The 13,672-nt window shown below is 40.8% G+C and overlaps 1 protein-coding gene across 3 annotated transcripts in view; it reads left to right on the plus strand.

Moving 5' to 3' along the window:
* The window catches only part of LOC107567814 (tenascin-like), a 45,313-nt gene extending 38,891 nt beyond the window's left edge, over positions 1-6,422 (plus strand). For 2 of the 3 annotated variants that reach the window (XM_016253583.1, XM_016253585.1), the window contains 7 exons: positions 1,193-1,329; positions 1,419-1,551; positions 2,798-2,949; positions 3,368-3,464; positions 3,646-3,807; positions 3,906-4,069; positions 5,853-6,422. In XM_016253583.1, the coding sequence (XP_016109069.1) occupies positions 1,193-1,329; positions 1,419-1,551; positions 2,798-2,949; positions 3,368-3,464; positions 3,646-3,807; positions 3,906-4,069; positions 5,853-5,939 (932 nt within the window). In that variant the 3' untranslated portion in view covers positions 5,940-6,422. Of the gene's footprint in view, positions 1-1,192; positions 1,330-1,418; positions 1,552-2,797; positions 3,000-3,367; positions 3,465-3,645; positions 3,808-3,905; positions 4,070-5,852 lie in introns of those variants that run through there. The other variant, XM_016253584.1, reaches the window with a different exon arrangement.
* Positions 6,423-13,672: the final 7,250 nt, after the last annotated feature.

Below are 13,672 nucleotides of genomic sequence, written 5' to 3' on the forward strand. Positions count from 1 at the left end.
ATTAAAGTTGCATATACACTGCCAGTCAAAAGTTTTTGAACAGTAAGATTTTTTAATGTTTTATAAAGTAGTCTCTTCTGTTCACTAAGCCTGCATTTATTTGATCCAAAGTACAGCAAAACAGTAACATTTTTAAATATTTTTACTAGGCTATTTAAAATAACTGTTTTATTTGAATATATTTTAAAATGTAATTTATTGTGATTTCAAAGCTAAAGTTTTAGCATCATTACTCCAGTCACACGATCCTTCAGAAATCATTCTGATATTCTGATTTGCTGCTCAAAAAACATTTATTATTATTATGATGTTGAAAACAGCTGAGTAGAATTTTTTCAGGTTTCTTTGATGAATTGAAAGTTCAGAAGTACCGCATTTAGGCTATCTGAAATAGAAATCTTTTGTAACTTTATTAATGTCTTTATCATCACTTTTGATCAATTTAAAGCATCCTTGCTAAATAAAAGTGTTCATTTCTATAATTTATTTTCAAAAAATAAAATAAAAATTATACTGACTCCAGGCTTTTGAATGGTATGGTGTATAATGTTACAAAAGCTTTTTATTTCACATAAATGCTGATCTTTGGATCCTTCTACTCATCAAAGAATCCTGAAAAAAAATACTCAACTGTTTTAAATATTGATAATAATAATAATAATTAAAAAAGGTTTCTTGAGCAGCAAATCAGCATATTATAATGATTTCTGAAGGATGTGACACTGAAGACTGGAGTAATGATGCTGAAAATACAGCTTTGATCACAGCAATCATTTTAAAATGTATTCAAATAGAAAGCAGTTATTTTAAATAGTAAAAATATTTTACAACATTACTGCTTTTGCTGTACTTTGGATCAAATAAATGCAAGCTTGGTGAACCGATGAGACTAATTTATAAAACATTAAAAATCTTACTGTTCAAAAACTGTTGGTTATACAGATTACAGAAATGTTATATATATATATATATATATATGTATATATATACATATAAAACATTTCTGTCCCCCTCACTTCTGAAATGATGGCTACGCCCCTGCTATGCACGAACAGCTTGTAACACTCCAAAGAGAAAGGAAAATTTGAAATCACGTCATATGACCCCTTTAAAAAGCATGCTTGTGCTATCTTTTGTTTCTTTATTTTAATAGCACCTGTTTAAGGCAGAAGTTTTCCTTTGTATGTTTCAGGTAAAAAAGGGGACGGTCCTCGTGATCTCAAAGCCAGTCAGGTTACGCCTCGTACCGCGGTTTTGTCTTGGAAAGCACCTGTATCAGCCGTCAACAGTTACAGACTGAGCTATTACACGGATGGCCAGGACATTCAGGTTAGACTTTGACATCAGCTGAGCGCATGTCTACAGTATATCAGCAGCACAGTGTGTTATAGTTATAAATATGTGTTTCCTCTACACAGGAAGTGATTCTTGACCACACGGTCAAGGAGTTGAAGTTAAGCAGACTGTTCCCATCGTCAACATACACTGCGCACCTGCAGGCCGAGCGGGACGGTCTGTACATGAGCGCCGTCTCTACAGACTTCACTACCGGTACTGATGACCGTCTGTCCTCTGCTGCCTCTGTGTCTGTGTGCAATCATCCAGCAGCTAATCATAACTCTTCCCTAGTGTATCTCAAAACATTTCACCATAAAATCAAAAAAACAATGAGAGCTATATTTAGCAAGTAAAACAAGGCCTATTTTAGAACTGTTATGTTTTGCTTTCACATTATATTAACTCACAGTTAAACACATTTCACGCATATTCTCCCCAAATTCTCAGTACAGGACACATTTTGAACAATGATATATTTAGATTTTTTGAAGTAGCATTTATATATTAGTGCTGTCTGTTTAGCATATAGTGTCCTTAACTATTTGCAGAAAAAAAGATCCACGTGATTAGTCATAATAAACAAGTTTTTGTCATTTGGCTTAAAGAGATCAATGGTTAAAGAGTCTGAATAGACTCTACAATACTTCTAATTCATACCTCATGATAGTGGCCTATCTAGCACTGCCTTTTGTTTTCTGCTGATTTAAACTTAAAAACATTGTTTTTTTATCATGTTATTGAGAATTTACTGCAGATTATTATTGTGCATAGTGAGAAGAAATTGTCAGGATGCACTGAAAAAAAAATTATATATATACATATATACTGTGTACAGTGGTGGCCAAAATTGTTAGATCAGTGCATATTTAAGAGGTTTCAGTTGTTTTTGCTGAATTTGCCATTACAATACCCGTAAAACGAACTATTGCTGGAACTTCCTGCGATGGAAGGAATCTGCTGGAACATTGAAAATAATGGACTGGCCACCTCAAAGTTCGGACCTCAACCCCATCGAGCAAATTTTGGGCGAGTTAGAAAATAAACTGGACAGATCTATTGTACATTCAAAGGAAAGCTTTTGGCTTGAGTTGCAGAAGCCATGGGATAACATTAGTGTTGAAGTTCTCAGGAAATATATTCACACTATGCCAGAGAGGGGTGCTGCTGCAATTGCTGCAAAAGGTGGACATACCAAATATTAAAGTTAAATGCAGATAAAAACAGTATGACTCACTTCATCTGATATTTGTTGTGCTCAGAGCAACCATTTACATGTTTCATGAACATTATGAAATAAAATCATGTTTTGTAGGCAAAAAAGGTCAATATTTTCCAGATGTGTCAGGTGTTCTAACAATTTTGGCCACCACTGAAGATGCATACATTTGTGATCTTGAGTTGAAGCGTGTCCATGTTTTCATGAGGTTCACCCTGTCACTCTGCTCTCTCTCTCTCTCAGGGAATCTCCGGTTCCCGTTTCCCACCGACTGCTCGCAGGAGAAGCAGAATGGAGCGCTGGGGTCTGGCATCGTGGAGGTGTTTCCACAGGGCCGCGAGGGAAAGCCGCTGATGGTTTACTGTGACATGGAGACCGATGGAGGAGGATGGACGGTATGAATCAATCCGTCACATCACATCTTTACTAGTGGTTCAATCACCAGGTCAGTAGGAGATGAATTAGTGGTGAAGATGATTACAAAAGGTGGAAGACTTCATGGTACATGCATAGTCACCATAAACCATAGTCTTCAAAAACTACTTAACATAGAAAGACTTCTCTTTCCACACACACACAGTAACTAACGTAAAAAATAACCACATTTGATTTGAAGCTTTACTCACGTGTAGCACAAATGATGGTGATGGAAGTTGCTTGATAGCAGTTTGTTCAGATTTCGAAACATCAGTATGAGCAACAGTAATAGTGACGTTGCTTAAATGTTAAATAATACTTCACAATATTCCATGAAGAGATATTAGTTAAGCATTCCCTGCTGAAGTGGCATCATGTCTGTGTTTGTGTGTCCAGGTCTTTCAGCGAAGAAAGGATGGGCAGGTGAACTTCTTCAGGAGCTGGCATGAATACAGCAATGGATTTGGAGTGCTGGATGGGGAATTCTGGCTCGGTGAGAAACGCACTTATCACACTCAGTTAGTTTCCTCTGTGAAGTGCCTATGTCATCATGCAGGACCACACTTCTGCACATCTTTCTCTGAAACAGCATCTGTTACACAGTCAAGTGTAAAACAACAGGAAGATTTGTGGTGCCCTCTAGAGGATGACATGCTGTCTTCTCCCCGCTTTAGGAAATGAGCAGCTTCATAACTTCACTAAGATGACTCCAATGATGCTGAGAGTCGACCTCAGAGCCGGAGACGAGTCCGTGTATGCACACTATTCCTCGTTCTCCATCGACAATGCGAAAAAACACTACACCATCAGAGTGTCTGGATATTCTGGCACAGCTGGTGAGTCTATCAAGAACTCCATGCGATGACAGCCATTATGTGCATGTAGGCAGGATGAGGTTGTACACCTGTAAAACTCTGCATGTATTTATGTACAGGTAACTCACTGACGTACCATGACGGACGGCCATTCTCCACACGGGACAGAGACCCTCAGCCGTTCATCACGCGCTGTGCCATGTCCTACAGAGGTGGTTGGTGGTATAAGAACTGCCACGAGGCCAATCTCAACGGCCTCTATAACACAAACACCAACCACCAGGTAAAGCAGCTGACTTCACCCAATACATATATATTTAGTGCATTCAGAAAGTATTCAGACCCCTTCACTTTTTTACATTTTGTTATGTTGCAGCTTGATACTACAATTGTTTAAATAATTTTTTTGTCTCATTAATCTACACGCCGTACCTCATAATGACAAAGTGAAAACAGAATTTTTGAAATGTCTGTAGATTTATTAAAAAGGAAAAACTGAAATATCACATTTACATAAGTACTCAGTACTTAGTTGAAGCACCTTTGGCAGCAATTACAGCCTCGAGTCTTTTTGGGTATAATGCAACAAGCTTTGCACACCTGGACTGGGGGATTTTCTGCCATTCTTCTTTGCAAATCCTCTCAAGCTCGGGCAGGTTGGATAGGGAGCATCGGAGGACAGCCATTTTCAGGTCTCTCCAGAGATGTTCAATAGGGTTCAAGTCAGGGCCTTGGCTGGGCCACTCCAGGACATTCACAGAGTTGTCCCTAAGCCACTCCTGTGTTGCCTTGGCTGTGTGCTTAGGGTCATTGTCAAGTCAAGTCAAGTCACCTTTATTTATATAGCGCTTTACTGGGGATTGTCATGTTGGAAGGTGAACCTACGGCCCAATCTGAGGTCCTGAGCTCTGTGGAACAGGTTTTTCATTGAGGATATCTCTGTACTTTGCTCCATTCCGCTTTCCCTCAACCCTGAACAGTCTCCCAGTTCCTGCCGCTGAAAAACAGCCCCACAGCATGAGGCTGCTACGAGCACACTTTACTTTTGGGACGGTACTCTGCAGGTGATGAGCAGAGCTGGTTTCCTTCAAACATGATGCTTAGAATTGAGGACCATCAGACCAGATAATCTTGTTTCTCAGAGTCTGAGGGTCCTTTAGGTGCGGTTTTGCAAATTCCAATTGTGTTTTCATGTGTCTTCACTGAGGAGAGGATTGAGTTTGGCCACACCGCCATAAAGCCCTGATCGCTGGAGTGTTGCAGTGATGTTTGTCCTTCTGTAGGTTTTTCCCATTGGCATATATGATTATGGAGTTCAACTAGAGTGACCATCAAGTTCTTGGTCACTAGTCTAGACAAGGCCCTTCTCCATCAATTGCTCAGTTTGGTTGGGCGACCAGCTCTTGGAAGAGTCCTGGTTGTGCCAAACTTCTTCATTTGAGAAATATGGAAGCCTGGTTTTCGCTCTGATATGCATTATCAGCTGTGAGGCCTTTTATAGAGAGGTGTGTGCCTTTCCAAATCATGTCCAATCAATTTAATTTACCACAGGTGGACTCCAGTCAAGGTGTAGAAACATCTCAGCAATGATCAAGAGAAATGGGAGGCACCTGAGCTAAATTTCAAGTGTTGTTGCAAAGGGTCAGAACAGGGGCGTCGCTAAGGTTTCCAGGTCCCGCTGCAATCATGTAAAAAACGCATCCGGGGCCCCCTCTCCCTCACCGGGCCCTTGAAATTGTCCTAACCTTCCCCCCTGTTACGGCGTCCCTGAGTCTGAATACGTATGTAAATGTCATATTTCAGTTTTTTATTTGTAATACATTTACATAAAATTGTTTAATTTAATTAAATGTAATAATATTCTGTTTTCACTTTGTCATTATGAGGTATGGAGTGTAGATTAAGGAGAGAAAAAAAGGAATTTAAACAATTGTAGTATCAGGCTGCAAAATACCAAAATTGAAAAAAAGTGAAGGGGGTCTGAATACTTTCTGAATGCACTGTATTTTATATATATTAGTCCATTGTATGCACCAGTTGTAATGTATGTGTCTGGTTTCTCTCAGGGAGTGATCTGGACTGAGTGGAAAGGCAAAGATTTCTCCATTCCCTTCACTGAGATGAAATTCCGCCCAGCCTCATTCAGGCCCTGAACAATAGGATAAACGCATTAGTGCAGGAGAGCCAGGATGCCCTCCCATTATGGACAAAAACATAAACACACCTTCATTGAAAAACAAGTATCATTACTGCATGTATAACCACACAATTAGGCTACATAACTACATCTACACACATACTCCAATTGAAATGTCAAGGCCAAAAAGGCTGTTTATCTGTAGTCTATATGTAGTATTGTACAGTGTTTGGATTATTTGTGGTCTGTGCATTGTGACGCCCCACAGCAGCTGGAGGAAATATTATGCACTGCCTTCTTCTCTACGATGAAGCTGTGGACTAGGTGTCACATATATCAGCTTGAACTATCAAGAATCTGATGTTTGTATTCATATTGCTTTGTATGTACCTTATTTCAGTGTCTTATAGAGAGATTTCATAAAATAAAAAAGCTGTAAGTTGGTATATGTTAGTGTTTTAACATTCTATGGCTTTATAAAAATATATATTTGATATAAAAAACATGCTAACATGATCATTTTGCGCAATTATTATTTTTATTTTTTTCTGAGTGTTTCTCACCTACCAGCTTTGTAGGCAATAAAAGAAAATAATATTGCAAAGCAAAAAGTGTTACAAAAATGCTCAGACACACAATCGGTCATGAACTGCTCGAAGACACGAAGGCTGAGAATCCAAATGCAGTGTTTATTCAGAGGGTAATCCACAATCACAGTCCACACACAGACAAAAGACATATACCAGCAAAGCAGTCCAAACAATAACAAGAAAAACATACAAAGAGTAATCCAGATCGATGGGCAGAATAAAGCAAGACACAGGAAACCAGGAAATAACAGCTTAGAAATGCAGTACTTAACACATGCAAGACTTCACAATGAATGACTGATTGAACCAGGCTATAAAGAGTTAGCAAACAGGGTTAATGTGATTCAGGTGAAAACAATTCAGGCATGATGAGTTTGGGTAATGGGAAATGGATTCTGAGAAGCAATAGGCAGTATGGTGATAGAACCCTCTGATGGCGAGTGGGAGGAACAACAAGGACTGGATTCGTGACAGAATCCCCTTTGAAGGAACGGCTTCCAAATGCTGCAAAATCAAAACAACAGTCCAGGAGGGTGGTGGACAGGAGGACCAGGTCCATGTGCTAGGGGAGGACCTGGGGACTGAGGCAGAGTCGGCGGAGCAGGGGGAGCAGGGAAACCAGGGCAGAGCAGGAGACCACCAGAGTGGAGCAGATGATCACCGGGGCAGAGCAGGCAGACCTGGGGACCACGAGAGCGGAGCCGAAGACCACCAAGGCGGAGCGGGTGGAGCAGAAGACAACCAGGGCAGAATGGGTGGAGCTGAGGACCACCATGGTGGAGAGGGTGGAGCAGGAAGCCACAGCAGAGTTGGAGACCCCAGGGGAGCTAAAATATAGAGCACAGTTTATTTACTGCCCCAAGGGCCAAGGCAGGGAACTCAGTTAAGTTCAGGGTCAACTTCTTGGATAGGAAGCATAGAAAGTTCACAAACTGCCTTCCTGGCCATGGCAAGACAGGTAGAGTGTTCACGAATAGCCTCCTTGGCCATGGCAGTGTAGACAGACAATTCAAAGATGGCCTCCATGGTTGAGACAGGACAGGCAGAGAACGGCTTCCTTGGCCGTGACAGGACAGAAAAAGGGTCCAGAGACGGCCTCCATGGCTGTGACATGACGGACAAAGGGTCCAGAGACGGCCTCCATGGCTGTGACAGGGCAGACTGTGAGCTCAGAGGTGGGTGCCACCACCTTGAGAGGAGCTGGAGCGGACGCCGCTGCCTCGGGAGGAGCTGGAGAACAATACGTGGCCCAAACACACCAGAATGCAAGCCCCAAAATGGGAAGTGTAACCACCAGGGAAATTACTTCAGGAGCCACGGAGCTTGAGAGCGCTGAGGCCACTGGGATGCCTGCCACTCATACCGACATCAGCAGTGGGTCTGCAACACTGGACACCAGTCTCGACTGCCTGGGCAATGCCTCAATCACTTCAAGTGCAACGTTCGTGAATACTCTGAAGACTCTGGACTGGCGGCCATTTTGTGAAGAGACTCTGGAGTGGCGGATATGATGGGTAGAGGCTCTGGGATGGCAGCCATGACTGGACAAGGCTCTGGAATGGCAGCCATGAAGGATTGAGGCTCTGGGATGGCAGCCATGTTGTGAACAGGCACTGGAGTGGGAACCACAGGACAGGAAGGTGCTGAAAGCACAGGACTATTGACCATTATGGAAGGACGTGCTGGAAACCATGATGGGCCTGCTTCCCTTCAAAAAATTGTTTAGGGGAGGTGTCCTCCTCAACCTCCCCAACAGTGAAGGGGAAGCCAGTTAGGAGCAAGGCATAATCAATCAATTCCACAAGCGGCCCTCGAGGACAATCACGGAGGAGTTAAGCTTGGAGTTGTTCATTGAGTACATAATAAAAATCAAACAGTGCAAAATATGGGAAATCAGTAAAATATGTAATGTCTAAAAAGTCTCTGGTGTGGTCCTCGAGGGAGAGAGGAAAACACGGTGAGACTCATGATGAGATACAATAAGTCAATACATGATGGGTAACAGGAAATGTAGTCTGGGAAGCAGTAGTCAGTATGGCGATAGAGCCCTCTGATGGCGAGCGGGAGGAACAATAAAGACCAGATTCGTGACACAATCAGATAATTTTGTACTCTGTTGTTACATATTAATGAGGCAGATACAGACAAGTGCCATTTGCACACTTTACTTGAACATTGTCAAATGGACAGCACACCTGACTCCATCTCACCTGCTACAATTGCTTAAAGGGATAGTTCCCCCAAAATGAAAATTCTGTCATTAATTACTCACCCTCATGTCGTACCAAACCCGTAACACAAATTAAGATGTTTTTGATGGAATCTGAGAGCTCTCTGACCCACCATAGACAGCACGGATATTACCACGATCAACGCACAGAAACGTAGGAAGGACATTGGTAAAATAGTCCATGTGACATCAGGGGTTCAACCGTAATTTTACGAAGCTATGAGAATACTTTTTGTGCGCAAAGACAACAATGATAACAATTTATTCAGCAATTCTTCACCCCGAGTTACTGTCTTCCGCCATTTTGGAGAGTACCCTAGAACGTAATCAATGTAATGAGCGTTGTTAACGTTCAGCATGCACTCGCTGTCTACTGAACGTAAACAATACTGATCAGATTCCATCAAAAATATCTTAATTCGGGTACCGAAGATAAACGAAGGTCTTACGGTTCCAAACGAACGACATGAGGGTGAGTGAGTAATTAATGACAGAATTTTCATTTTTGGGTGAACTATCCCTTTAAATAAGGCCACCTATATACAGAAGCCCAGAGGTACCAAATACAATGTAGAGGTTCATCAATAACACCACATTTTCCCCATACATCACATTACCTCCCCCATTTAGATTAAACACCACATCACATCAATATTAGAACAAATCATCTATAAGTGTGTCAGTTTTTAAAATGCTGTGGTAATTTAATGGTCCGTTTTGGGCATCTCAAGTCCACTGGACGTGCGGCACGGGTCTCAAGTGGCACCACAGGCTCACATAATGTATACATTTGTAAATCAGCCGGCATCAGATCTTCATCACTAGTCTCAGCAATCAGAATTGTCCCTTTTTCATACTGCTACTGTGGAATATCTGAAGAGGCAGTTTCTGAAAAGGCAGGTCTATGACTTCCTTGATCACCTGGAGCATCTAAAGAGAAGTACTGTGATTTTAATTGCTCACTACGCTGTCTGAACACAGTGTATTATGCTTAGTCCTTTACCTCATATGATCTCAGGCCTGTCTGTTGCATTACTACTACTGGCAGCCACTTTGGACCTCCTCTTCTAGTCCTACGCAGGAACACTGGCTCATCCACTTTGATGATCTCCCTGTTGCTTAGTGATCATGCAGGTATTTTTGCAGATACTGCCTCCTGCGAACAGTCTCTTGATTAGTAGGTTTAAGGAAGTCCAGTCTGGTATGAATATGCCTCTTCAGCTGGTGACTGGCCTGTGGTGCTGTTAGGTGTTATACGATAGTGCAGCAGAAAAGAGAAAAATAAATTGTATCATCAAAAGACATATTTCATTAACCAGATTTCATGCCGATTTTAAACATCTGGACATACCTTTCGGCCAATCAATTTGTTGCTGAATGTCTTCAACCTGGTAATTGTTGCTTGAGTAGTAATTTGCGACATACAAAAGACTTCTAGCTATTTTGAATGGGCATCCATCAAAATATCATAAATTATTAAGAAATGGCCCTGAAAATATTTATACACAACCTCTTCAGACACTCGCATCCAAGTCAATCTTTGGCCACCTCACATATTTGTGAGCTAAGGCTTTCATTTTAACAATACCAAGATGACCAACTTGAATGGAACAATCACTCTTGTGCCCCATAGCACACATTCTTGCTCTGATTCATCTCTCTTCATAAAATACACCTTCAAATCATCTCAGACAAAGGCATATGTGCTAAAGCATGCACTTTTCCAATCTGTAGAATGGGGCAAACACAGTGATTTGGTGAGGTATAATAGCGGCCATAATAGTTATCTAAGACAAGGAAAGCTCCAAGCTCCTTGAATGGTTCTAACTTTGTCCTTCGTGGGATACACTCCCTTTCCGTCTATCACATGACTCAGGTACTCAATTCCTGTTTGCCCCTACTCACACTTTGACTTATTCACTCTTACCCCACTTTCTTGGAGGTGCTGCAAAACCTTGGAAATATTTGCCAGATGTCCCTGCTCATCTCTGCCCATGATAAGCAGATCATCCAAATATACAATCGCCTTCAGATCACTCATTAAATTTTCCATGATCTGCTGGAAATGGATGGGGCTGAACTAATTACAAAAGCTAAACATTTGTACACATATAAGCCCTTACACATGTTGATAGTTATAAATTTCTTTGAATATTCATCCAATAAGACCTGTTGATTGGCTGAGGTGAGATCGATCAAGATTGAACATAGCCTTACTCCAATAAGAGTGGCTAGCACTCAGTACATGGCAAAGAGTATGTTTCAGTATTAGCGGCTTGATTGGTCGTTACCTTGTAATCCCCACACATAATCAGAACTGGAACTGACCATCCACATGAGGCCCCAAAGGCAACATGGATGACCATAAATCAGATATCCTGCCACCAGCAATTTTGAAGCAAGTCTAACAAACTAATTAAATAACTAACTAACTCTTCCACAGCTTTAGTATGAGATGCTCTGAACTAGGAAAGCCCCTCCAACATTGTTAACTTTAAACAAGATTAATGTCGTTAAGGTCGAAAAGATAACACATCATGACTATCACAAGTGAAATCATGAGTTAACACTATAAGGGGGGTTTGATTCCTTTCCTAGTACACAGTGCCCGGACTGAGACTCCCTCTGAGACCATTTGACTTGTTTCTCACAGAAACCAAATTCCACACCACACTGAATAGCACATCAACTGCCTTTATATATCAAAAATGCATCAGATCATCCCAAAATGATGCCAAGATGATAAACATCATTCCATTGCATAACTCTTCTTTCTTTTCTTTTCCGTTGAGAGGCTTTTCTAAGTTAAGTTTTGCAGAATAGTCATGTCATGACTTTGTCTTTGCCTCCCTCAACCTTCAACCAGCCGACAAGAATCCACAACCATCCTTCAGCCAAAGCCCATCATGATTGGTTTCCGAAGACAACAAACCTGGGAAACCCCTTTTCAGCTGATGATGCCACCAAAAGTAATCTCCAACACATGTAATATCTCTAGACCCTCCAGACTCTAGCTGAACTGGTGCATTTTATATAAAGTTTAATAGCCTTATTTAAAACTAAATTTAAGGGTTAAATTAAATGATTGATGGTTCATTCAGGTCTAAGAAATTGCATATATTGCTAGAAACTTATGATTTCATATTCCATGTTCACACTCCATGTTCCATGTTCTTTCTGCAACGTGTGTGAATGTGTGAGTTTGTGTTAGATTAGTTCACGTCTTAGTTTTTTATTAATAAAGTCTTGTTTGTTTTTAAAGAGAACTATCTTGTGTTTTGTGCACCTGGAAACCTGGCACCTGGTGTTTTGTCACCTGGAAAGGTGCTTGACACATCACAAAGTAGTAGGAGCCCAAGAAATGAAGAGCTAGTCATTCTTCCTGAAAGAGCTGGTCCTGTCAATGTAAACCTGCAGGGTATGGACATAACATACATACATCAGATCCACTGAGAGATAATTTAGTGCACAAGTAATGAAGGTTATGAGTTTCTTTCTTACGTTGAACATAAAAGAAGATATTTTGAAGAACCAGTTGTTGGTTCCCATTGACTTCCATAGTAGGGAAAGAAATACTATGGAAGCCAATGGGAACCAACAACTGTTTGATTACCAGCATTCTTCAAAATACCTTCTTTTATGTTTAACATAAGACAGAAACTCATACAGTGTAGGCCGACCCAAATCGAAAACAGTTGGAAATTACCAAAGGTTGCGCAGAATATTTCAAATCTGTTCAAACGTTTCATCTTTAGGCTTACCAAATTCTGCAACAATCCATATGTTGCTGCTCCCGTCTCACTAAGAAAAGTTGTCACTTGTTTTGTATCGTCCACGTCATTGGCCATGATGTACAACTCCACTTGCTCAGTATACACTGACCATGACCATGTCTTATACTCATCCAATCTTCCAGTCTGTATTAAACTTTTTATTAGACTGCACACAGCAAGAGTGGCCACAGCCTGGGCTTGAACCCAATCAAATATTTCCGGAGCAACCTGAAAATGTGCGTCTGCTCCCATCCAACCAGACAGAGCTTGAGAGGTGAAGAGAAGAATGGCAGATGATTGCCAAATGATGATGATCAAAGATTGTCGCATCATACCCAAAAAGATATGAGGCTGTAATTGGTGCCAAAGGTGCTTCAACAAAGTATTGAGCAAAGGCCATGAATACTTATGTACATGTGAATTTTTTATTTTTAATACATTTTCAAAGATTTCAAACAAACTTCTTTCACGTTGTCATTATGGGGTATTGTTTGTAGAATTTTGAGGAAAATAATTAATTTAACCACTTTTGGAATAAGGCTGTAATATAAAATGTGGAAAAAGTGAAGTGCTGTGCATACTTTCCGGATGCACTGTATATATCAAATAACAGAAAATGTGAATGGATTCAGTAAGCTTTCTATTGGCAAGCTCTGATTTCTGAGACTGTTATGCCACTCATTTCCCTCGTAGAGTTATTCACTTAACACACTCATTATTGTGTTGCAGTTTTACAGGTGATTGCATAACGTCCTGCTATCCTCTAGTTCACCTGTTATCAGCAAACCAGACTGTGTCTGCTGAATGGGTCTTATATTATTCGGTAGAATTCTTTATTCTTTTTAAGGTCATTTTCCATGCCTTTCCCAATAAGGTTTTCGGTTTCAGACGCATCTATACTTCCGAATGTTTATCCTTTAACATTGTGAGCTCTTCTCGCCACTGTTGCTAACTGCAGCATTTATATGGCCGCTCTTGGTAAAGCTGCTCTGGAAGAATATATGTGAAGTTTTGTTCCATTAAACTGAATAAAAATCAAACAGTCATTTTAAGAGCTGTACTGCAGGTCTGAAGACAAGGACAAGCGTCAAAGACAGACTGTATTAGGATGAGCAAACTGTAAATAATGCACACTTGTACAACAGCATAATGGTTC

This window comes from Sinocyclocheilus grahami, unplaced genomic scaffold (assembly GCF_001515645.1).
Source record: "Sinocyclocheilus grahami isolate Dianchi unplaced genomic scaffold, SAMN03320097.WGS_v1.1 scaffold1191.1, whole genome shotgun sequence".
NCBI classification, from domain to species: Eukaryota; Metazoa; Chordata; class Actinopteri; order Cypriniformes; family Cyprinidae; genus Sinocyclocheilus; species Sinocyclocheilus grahami.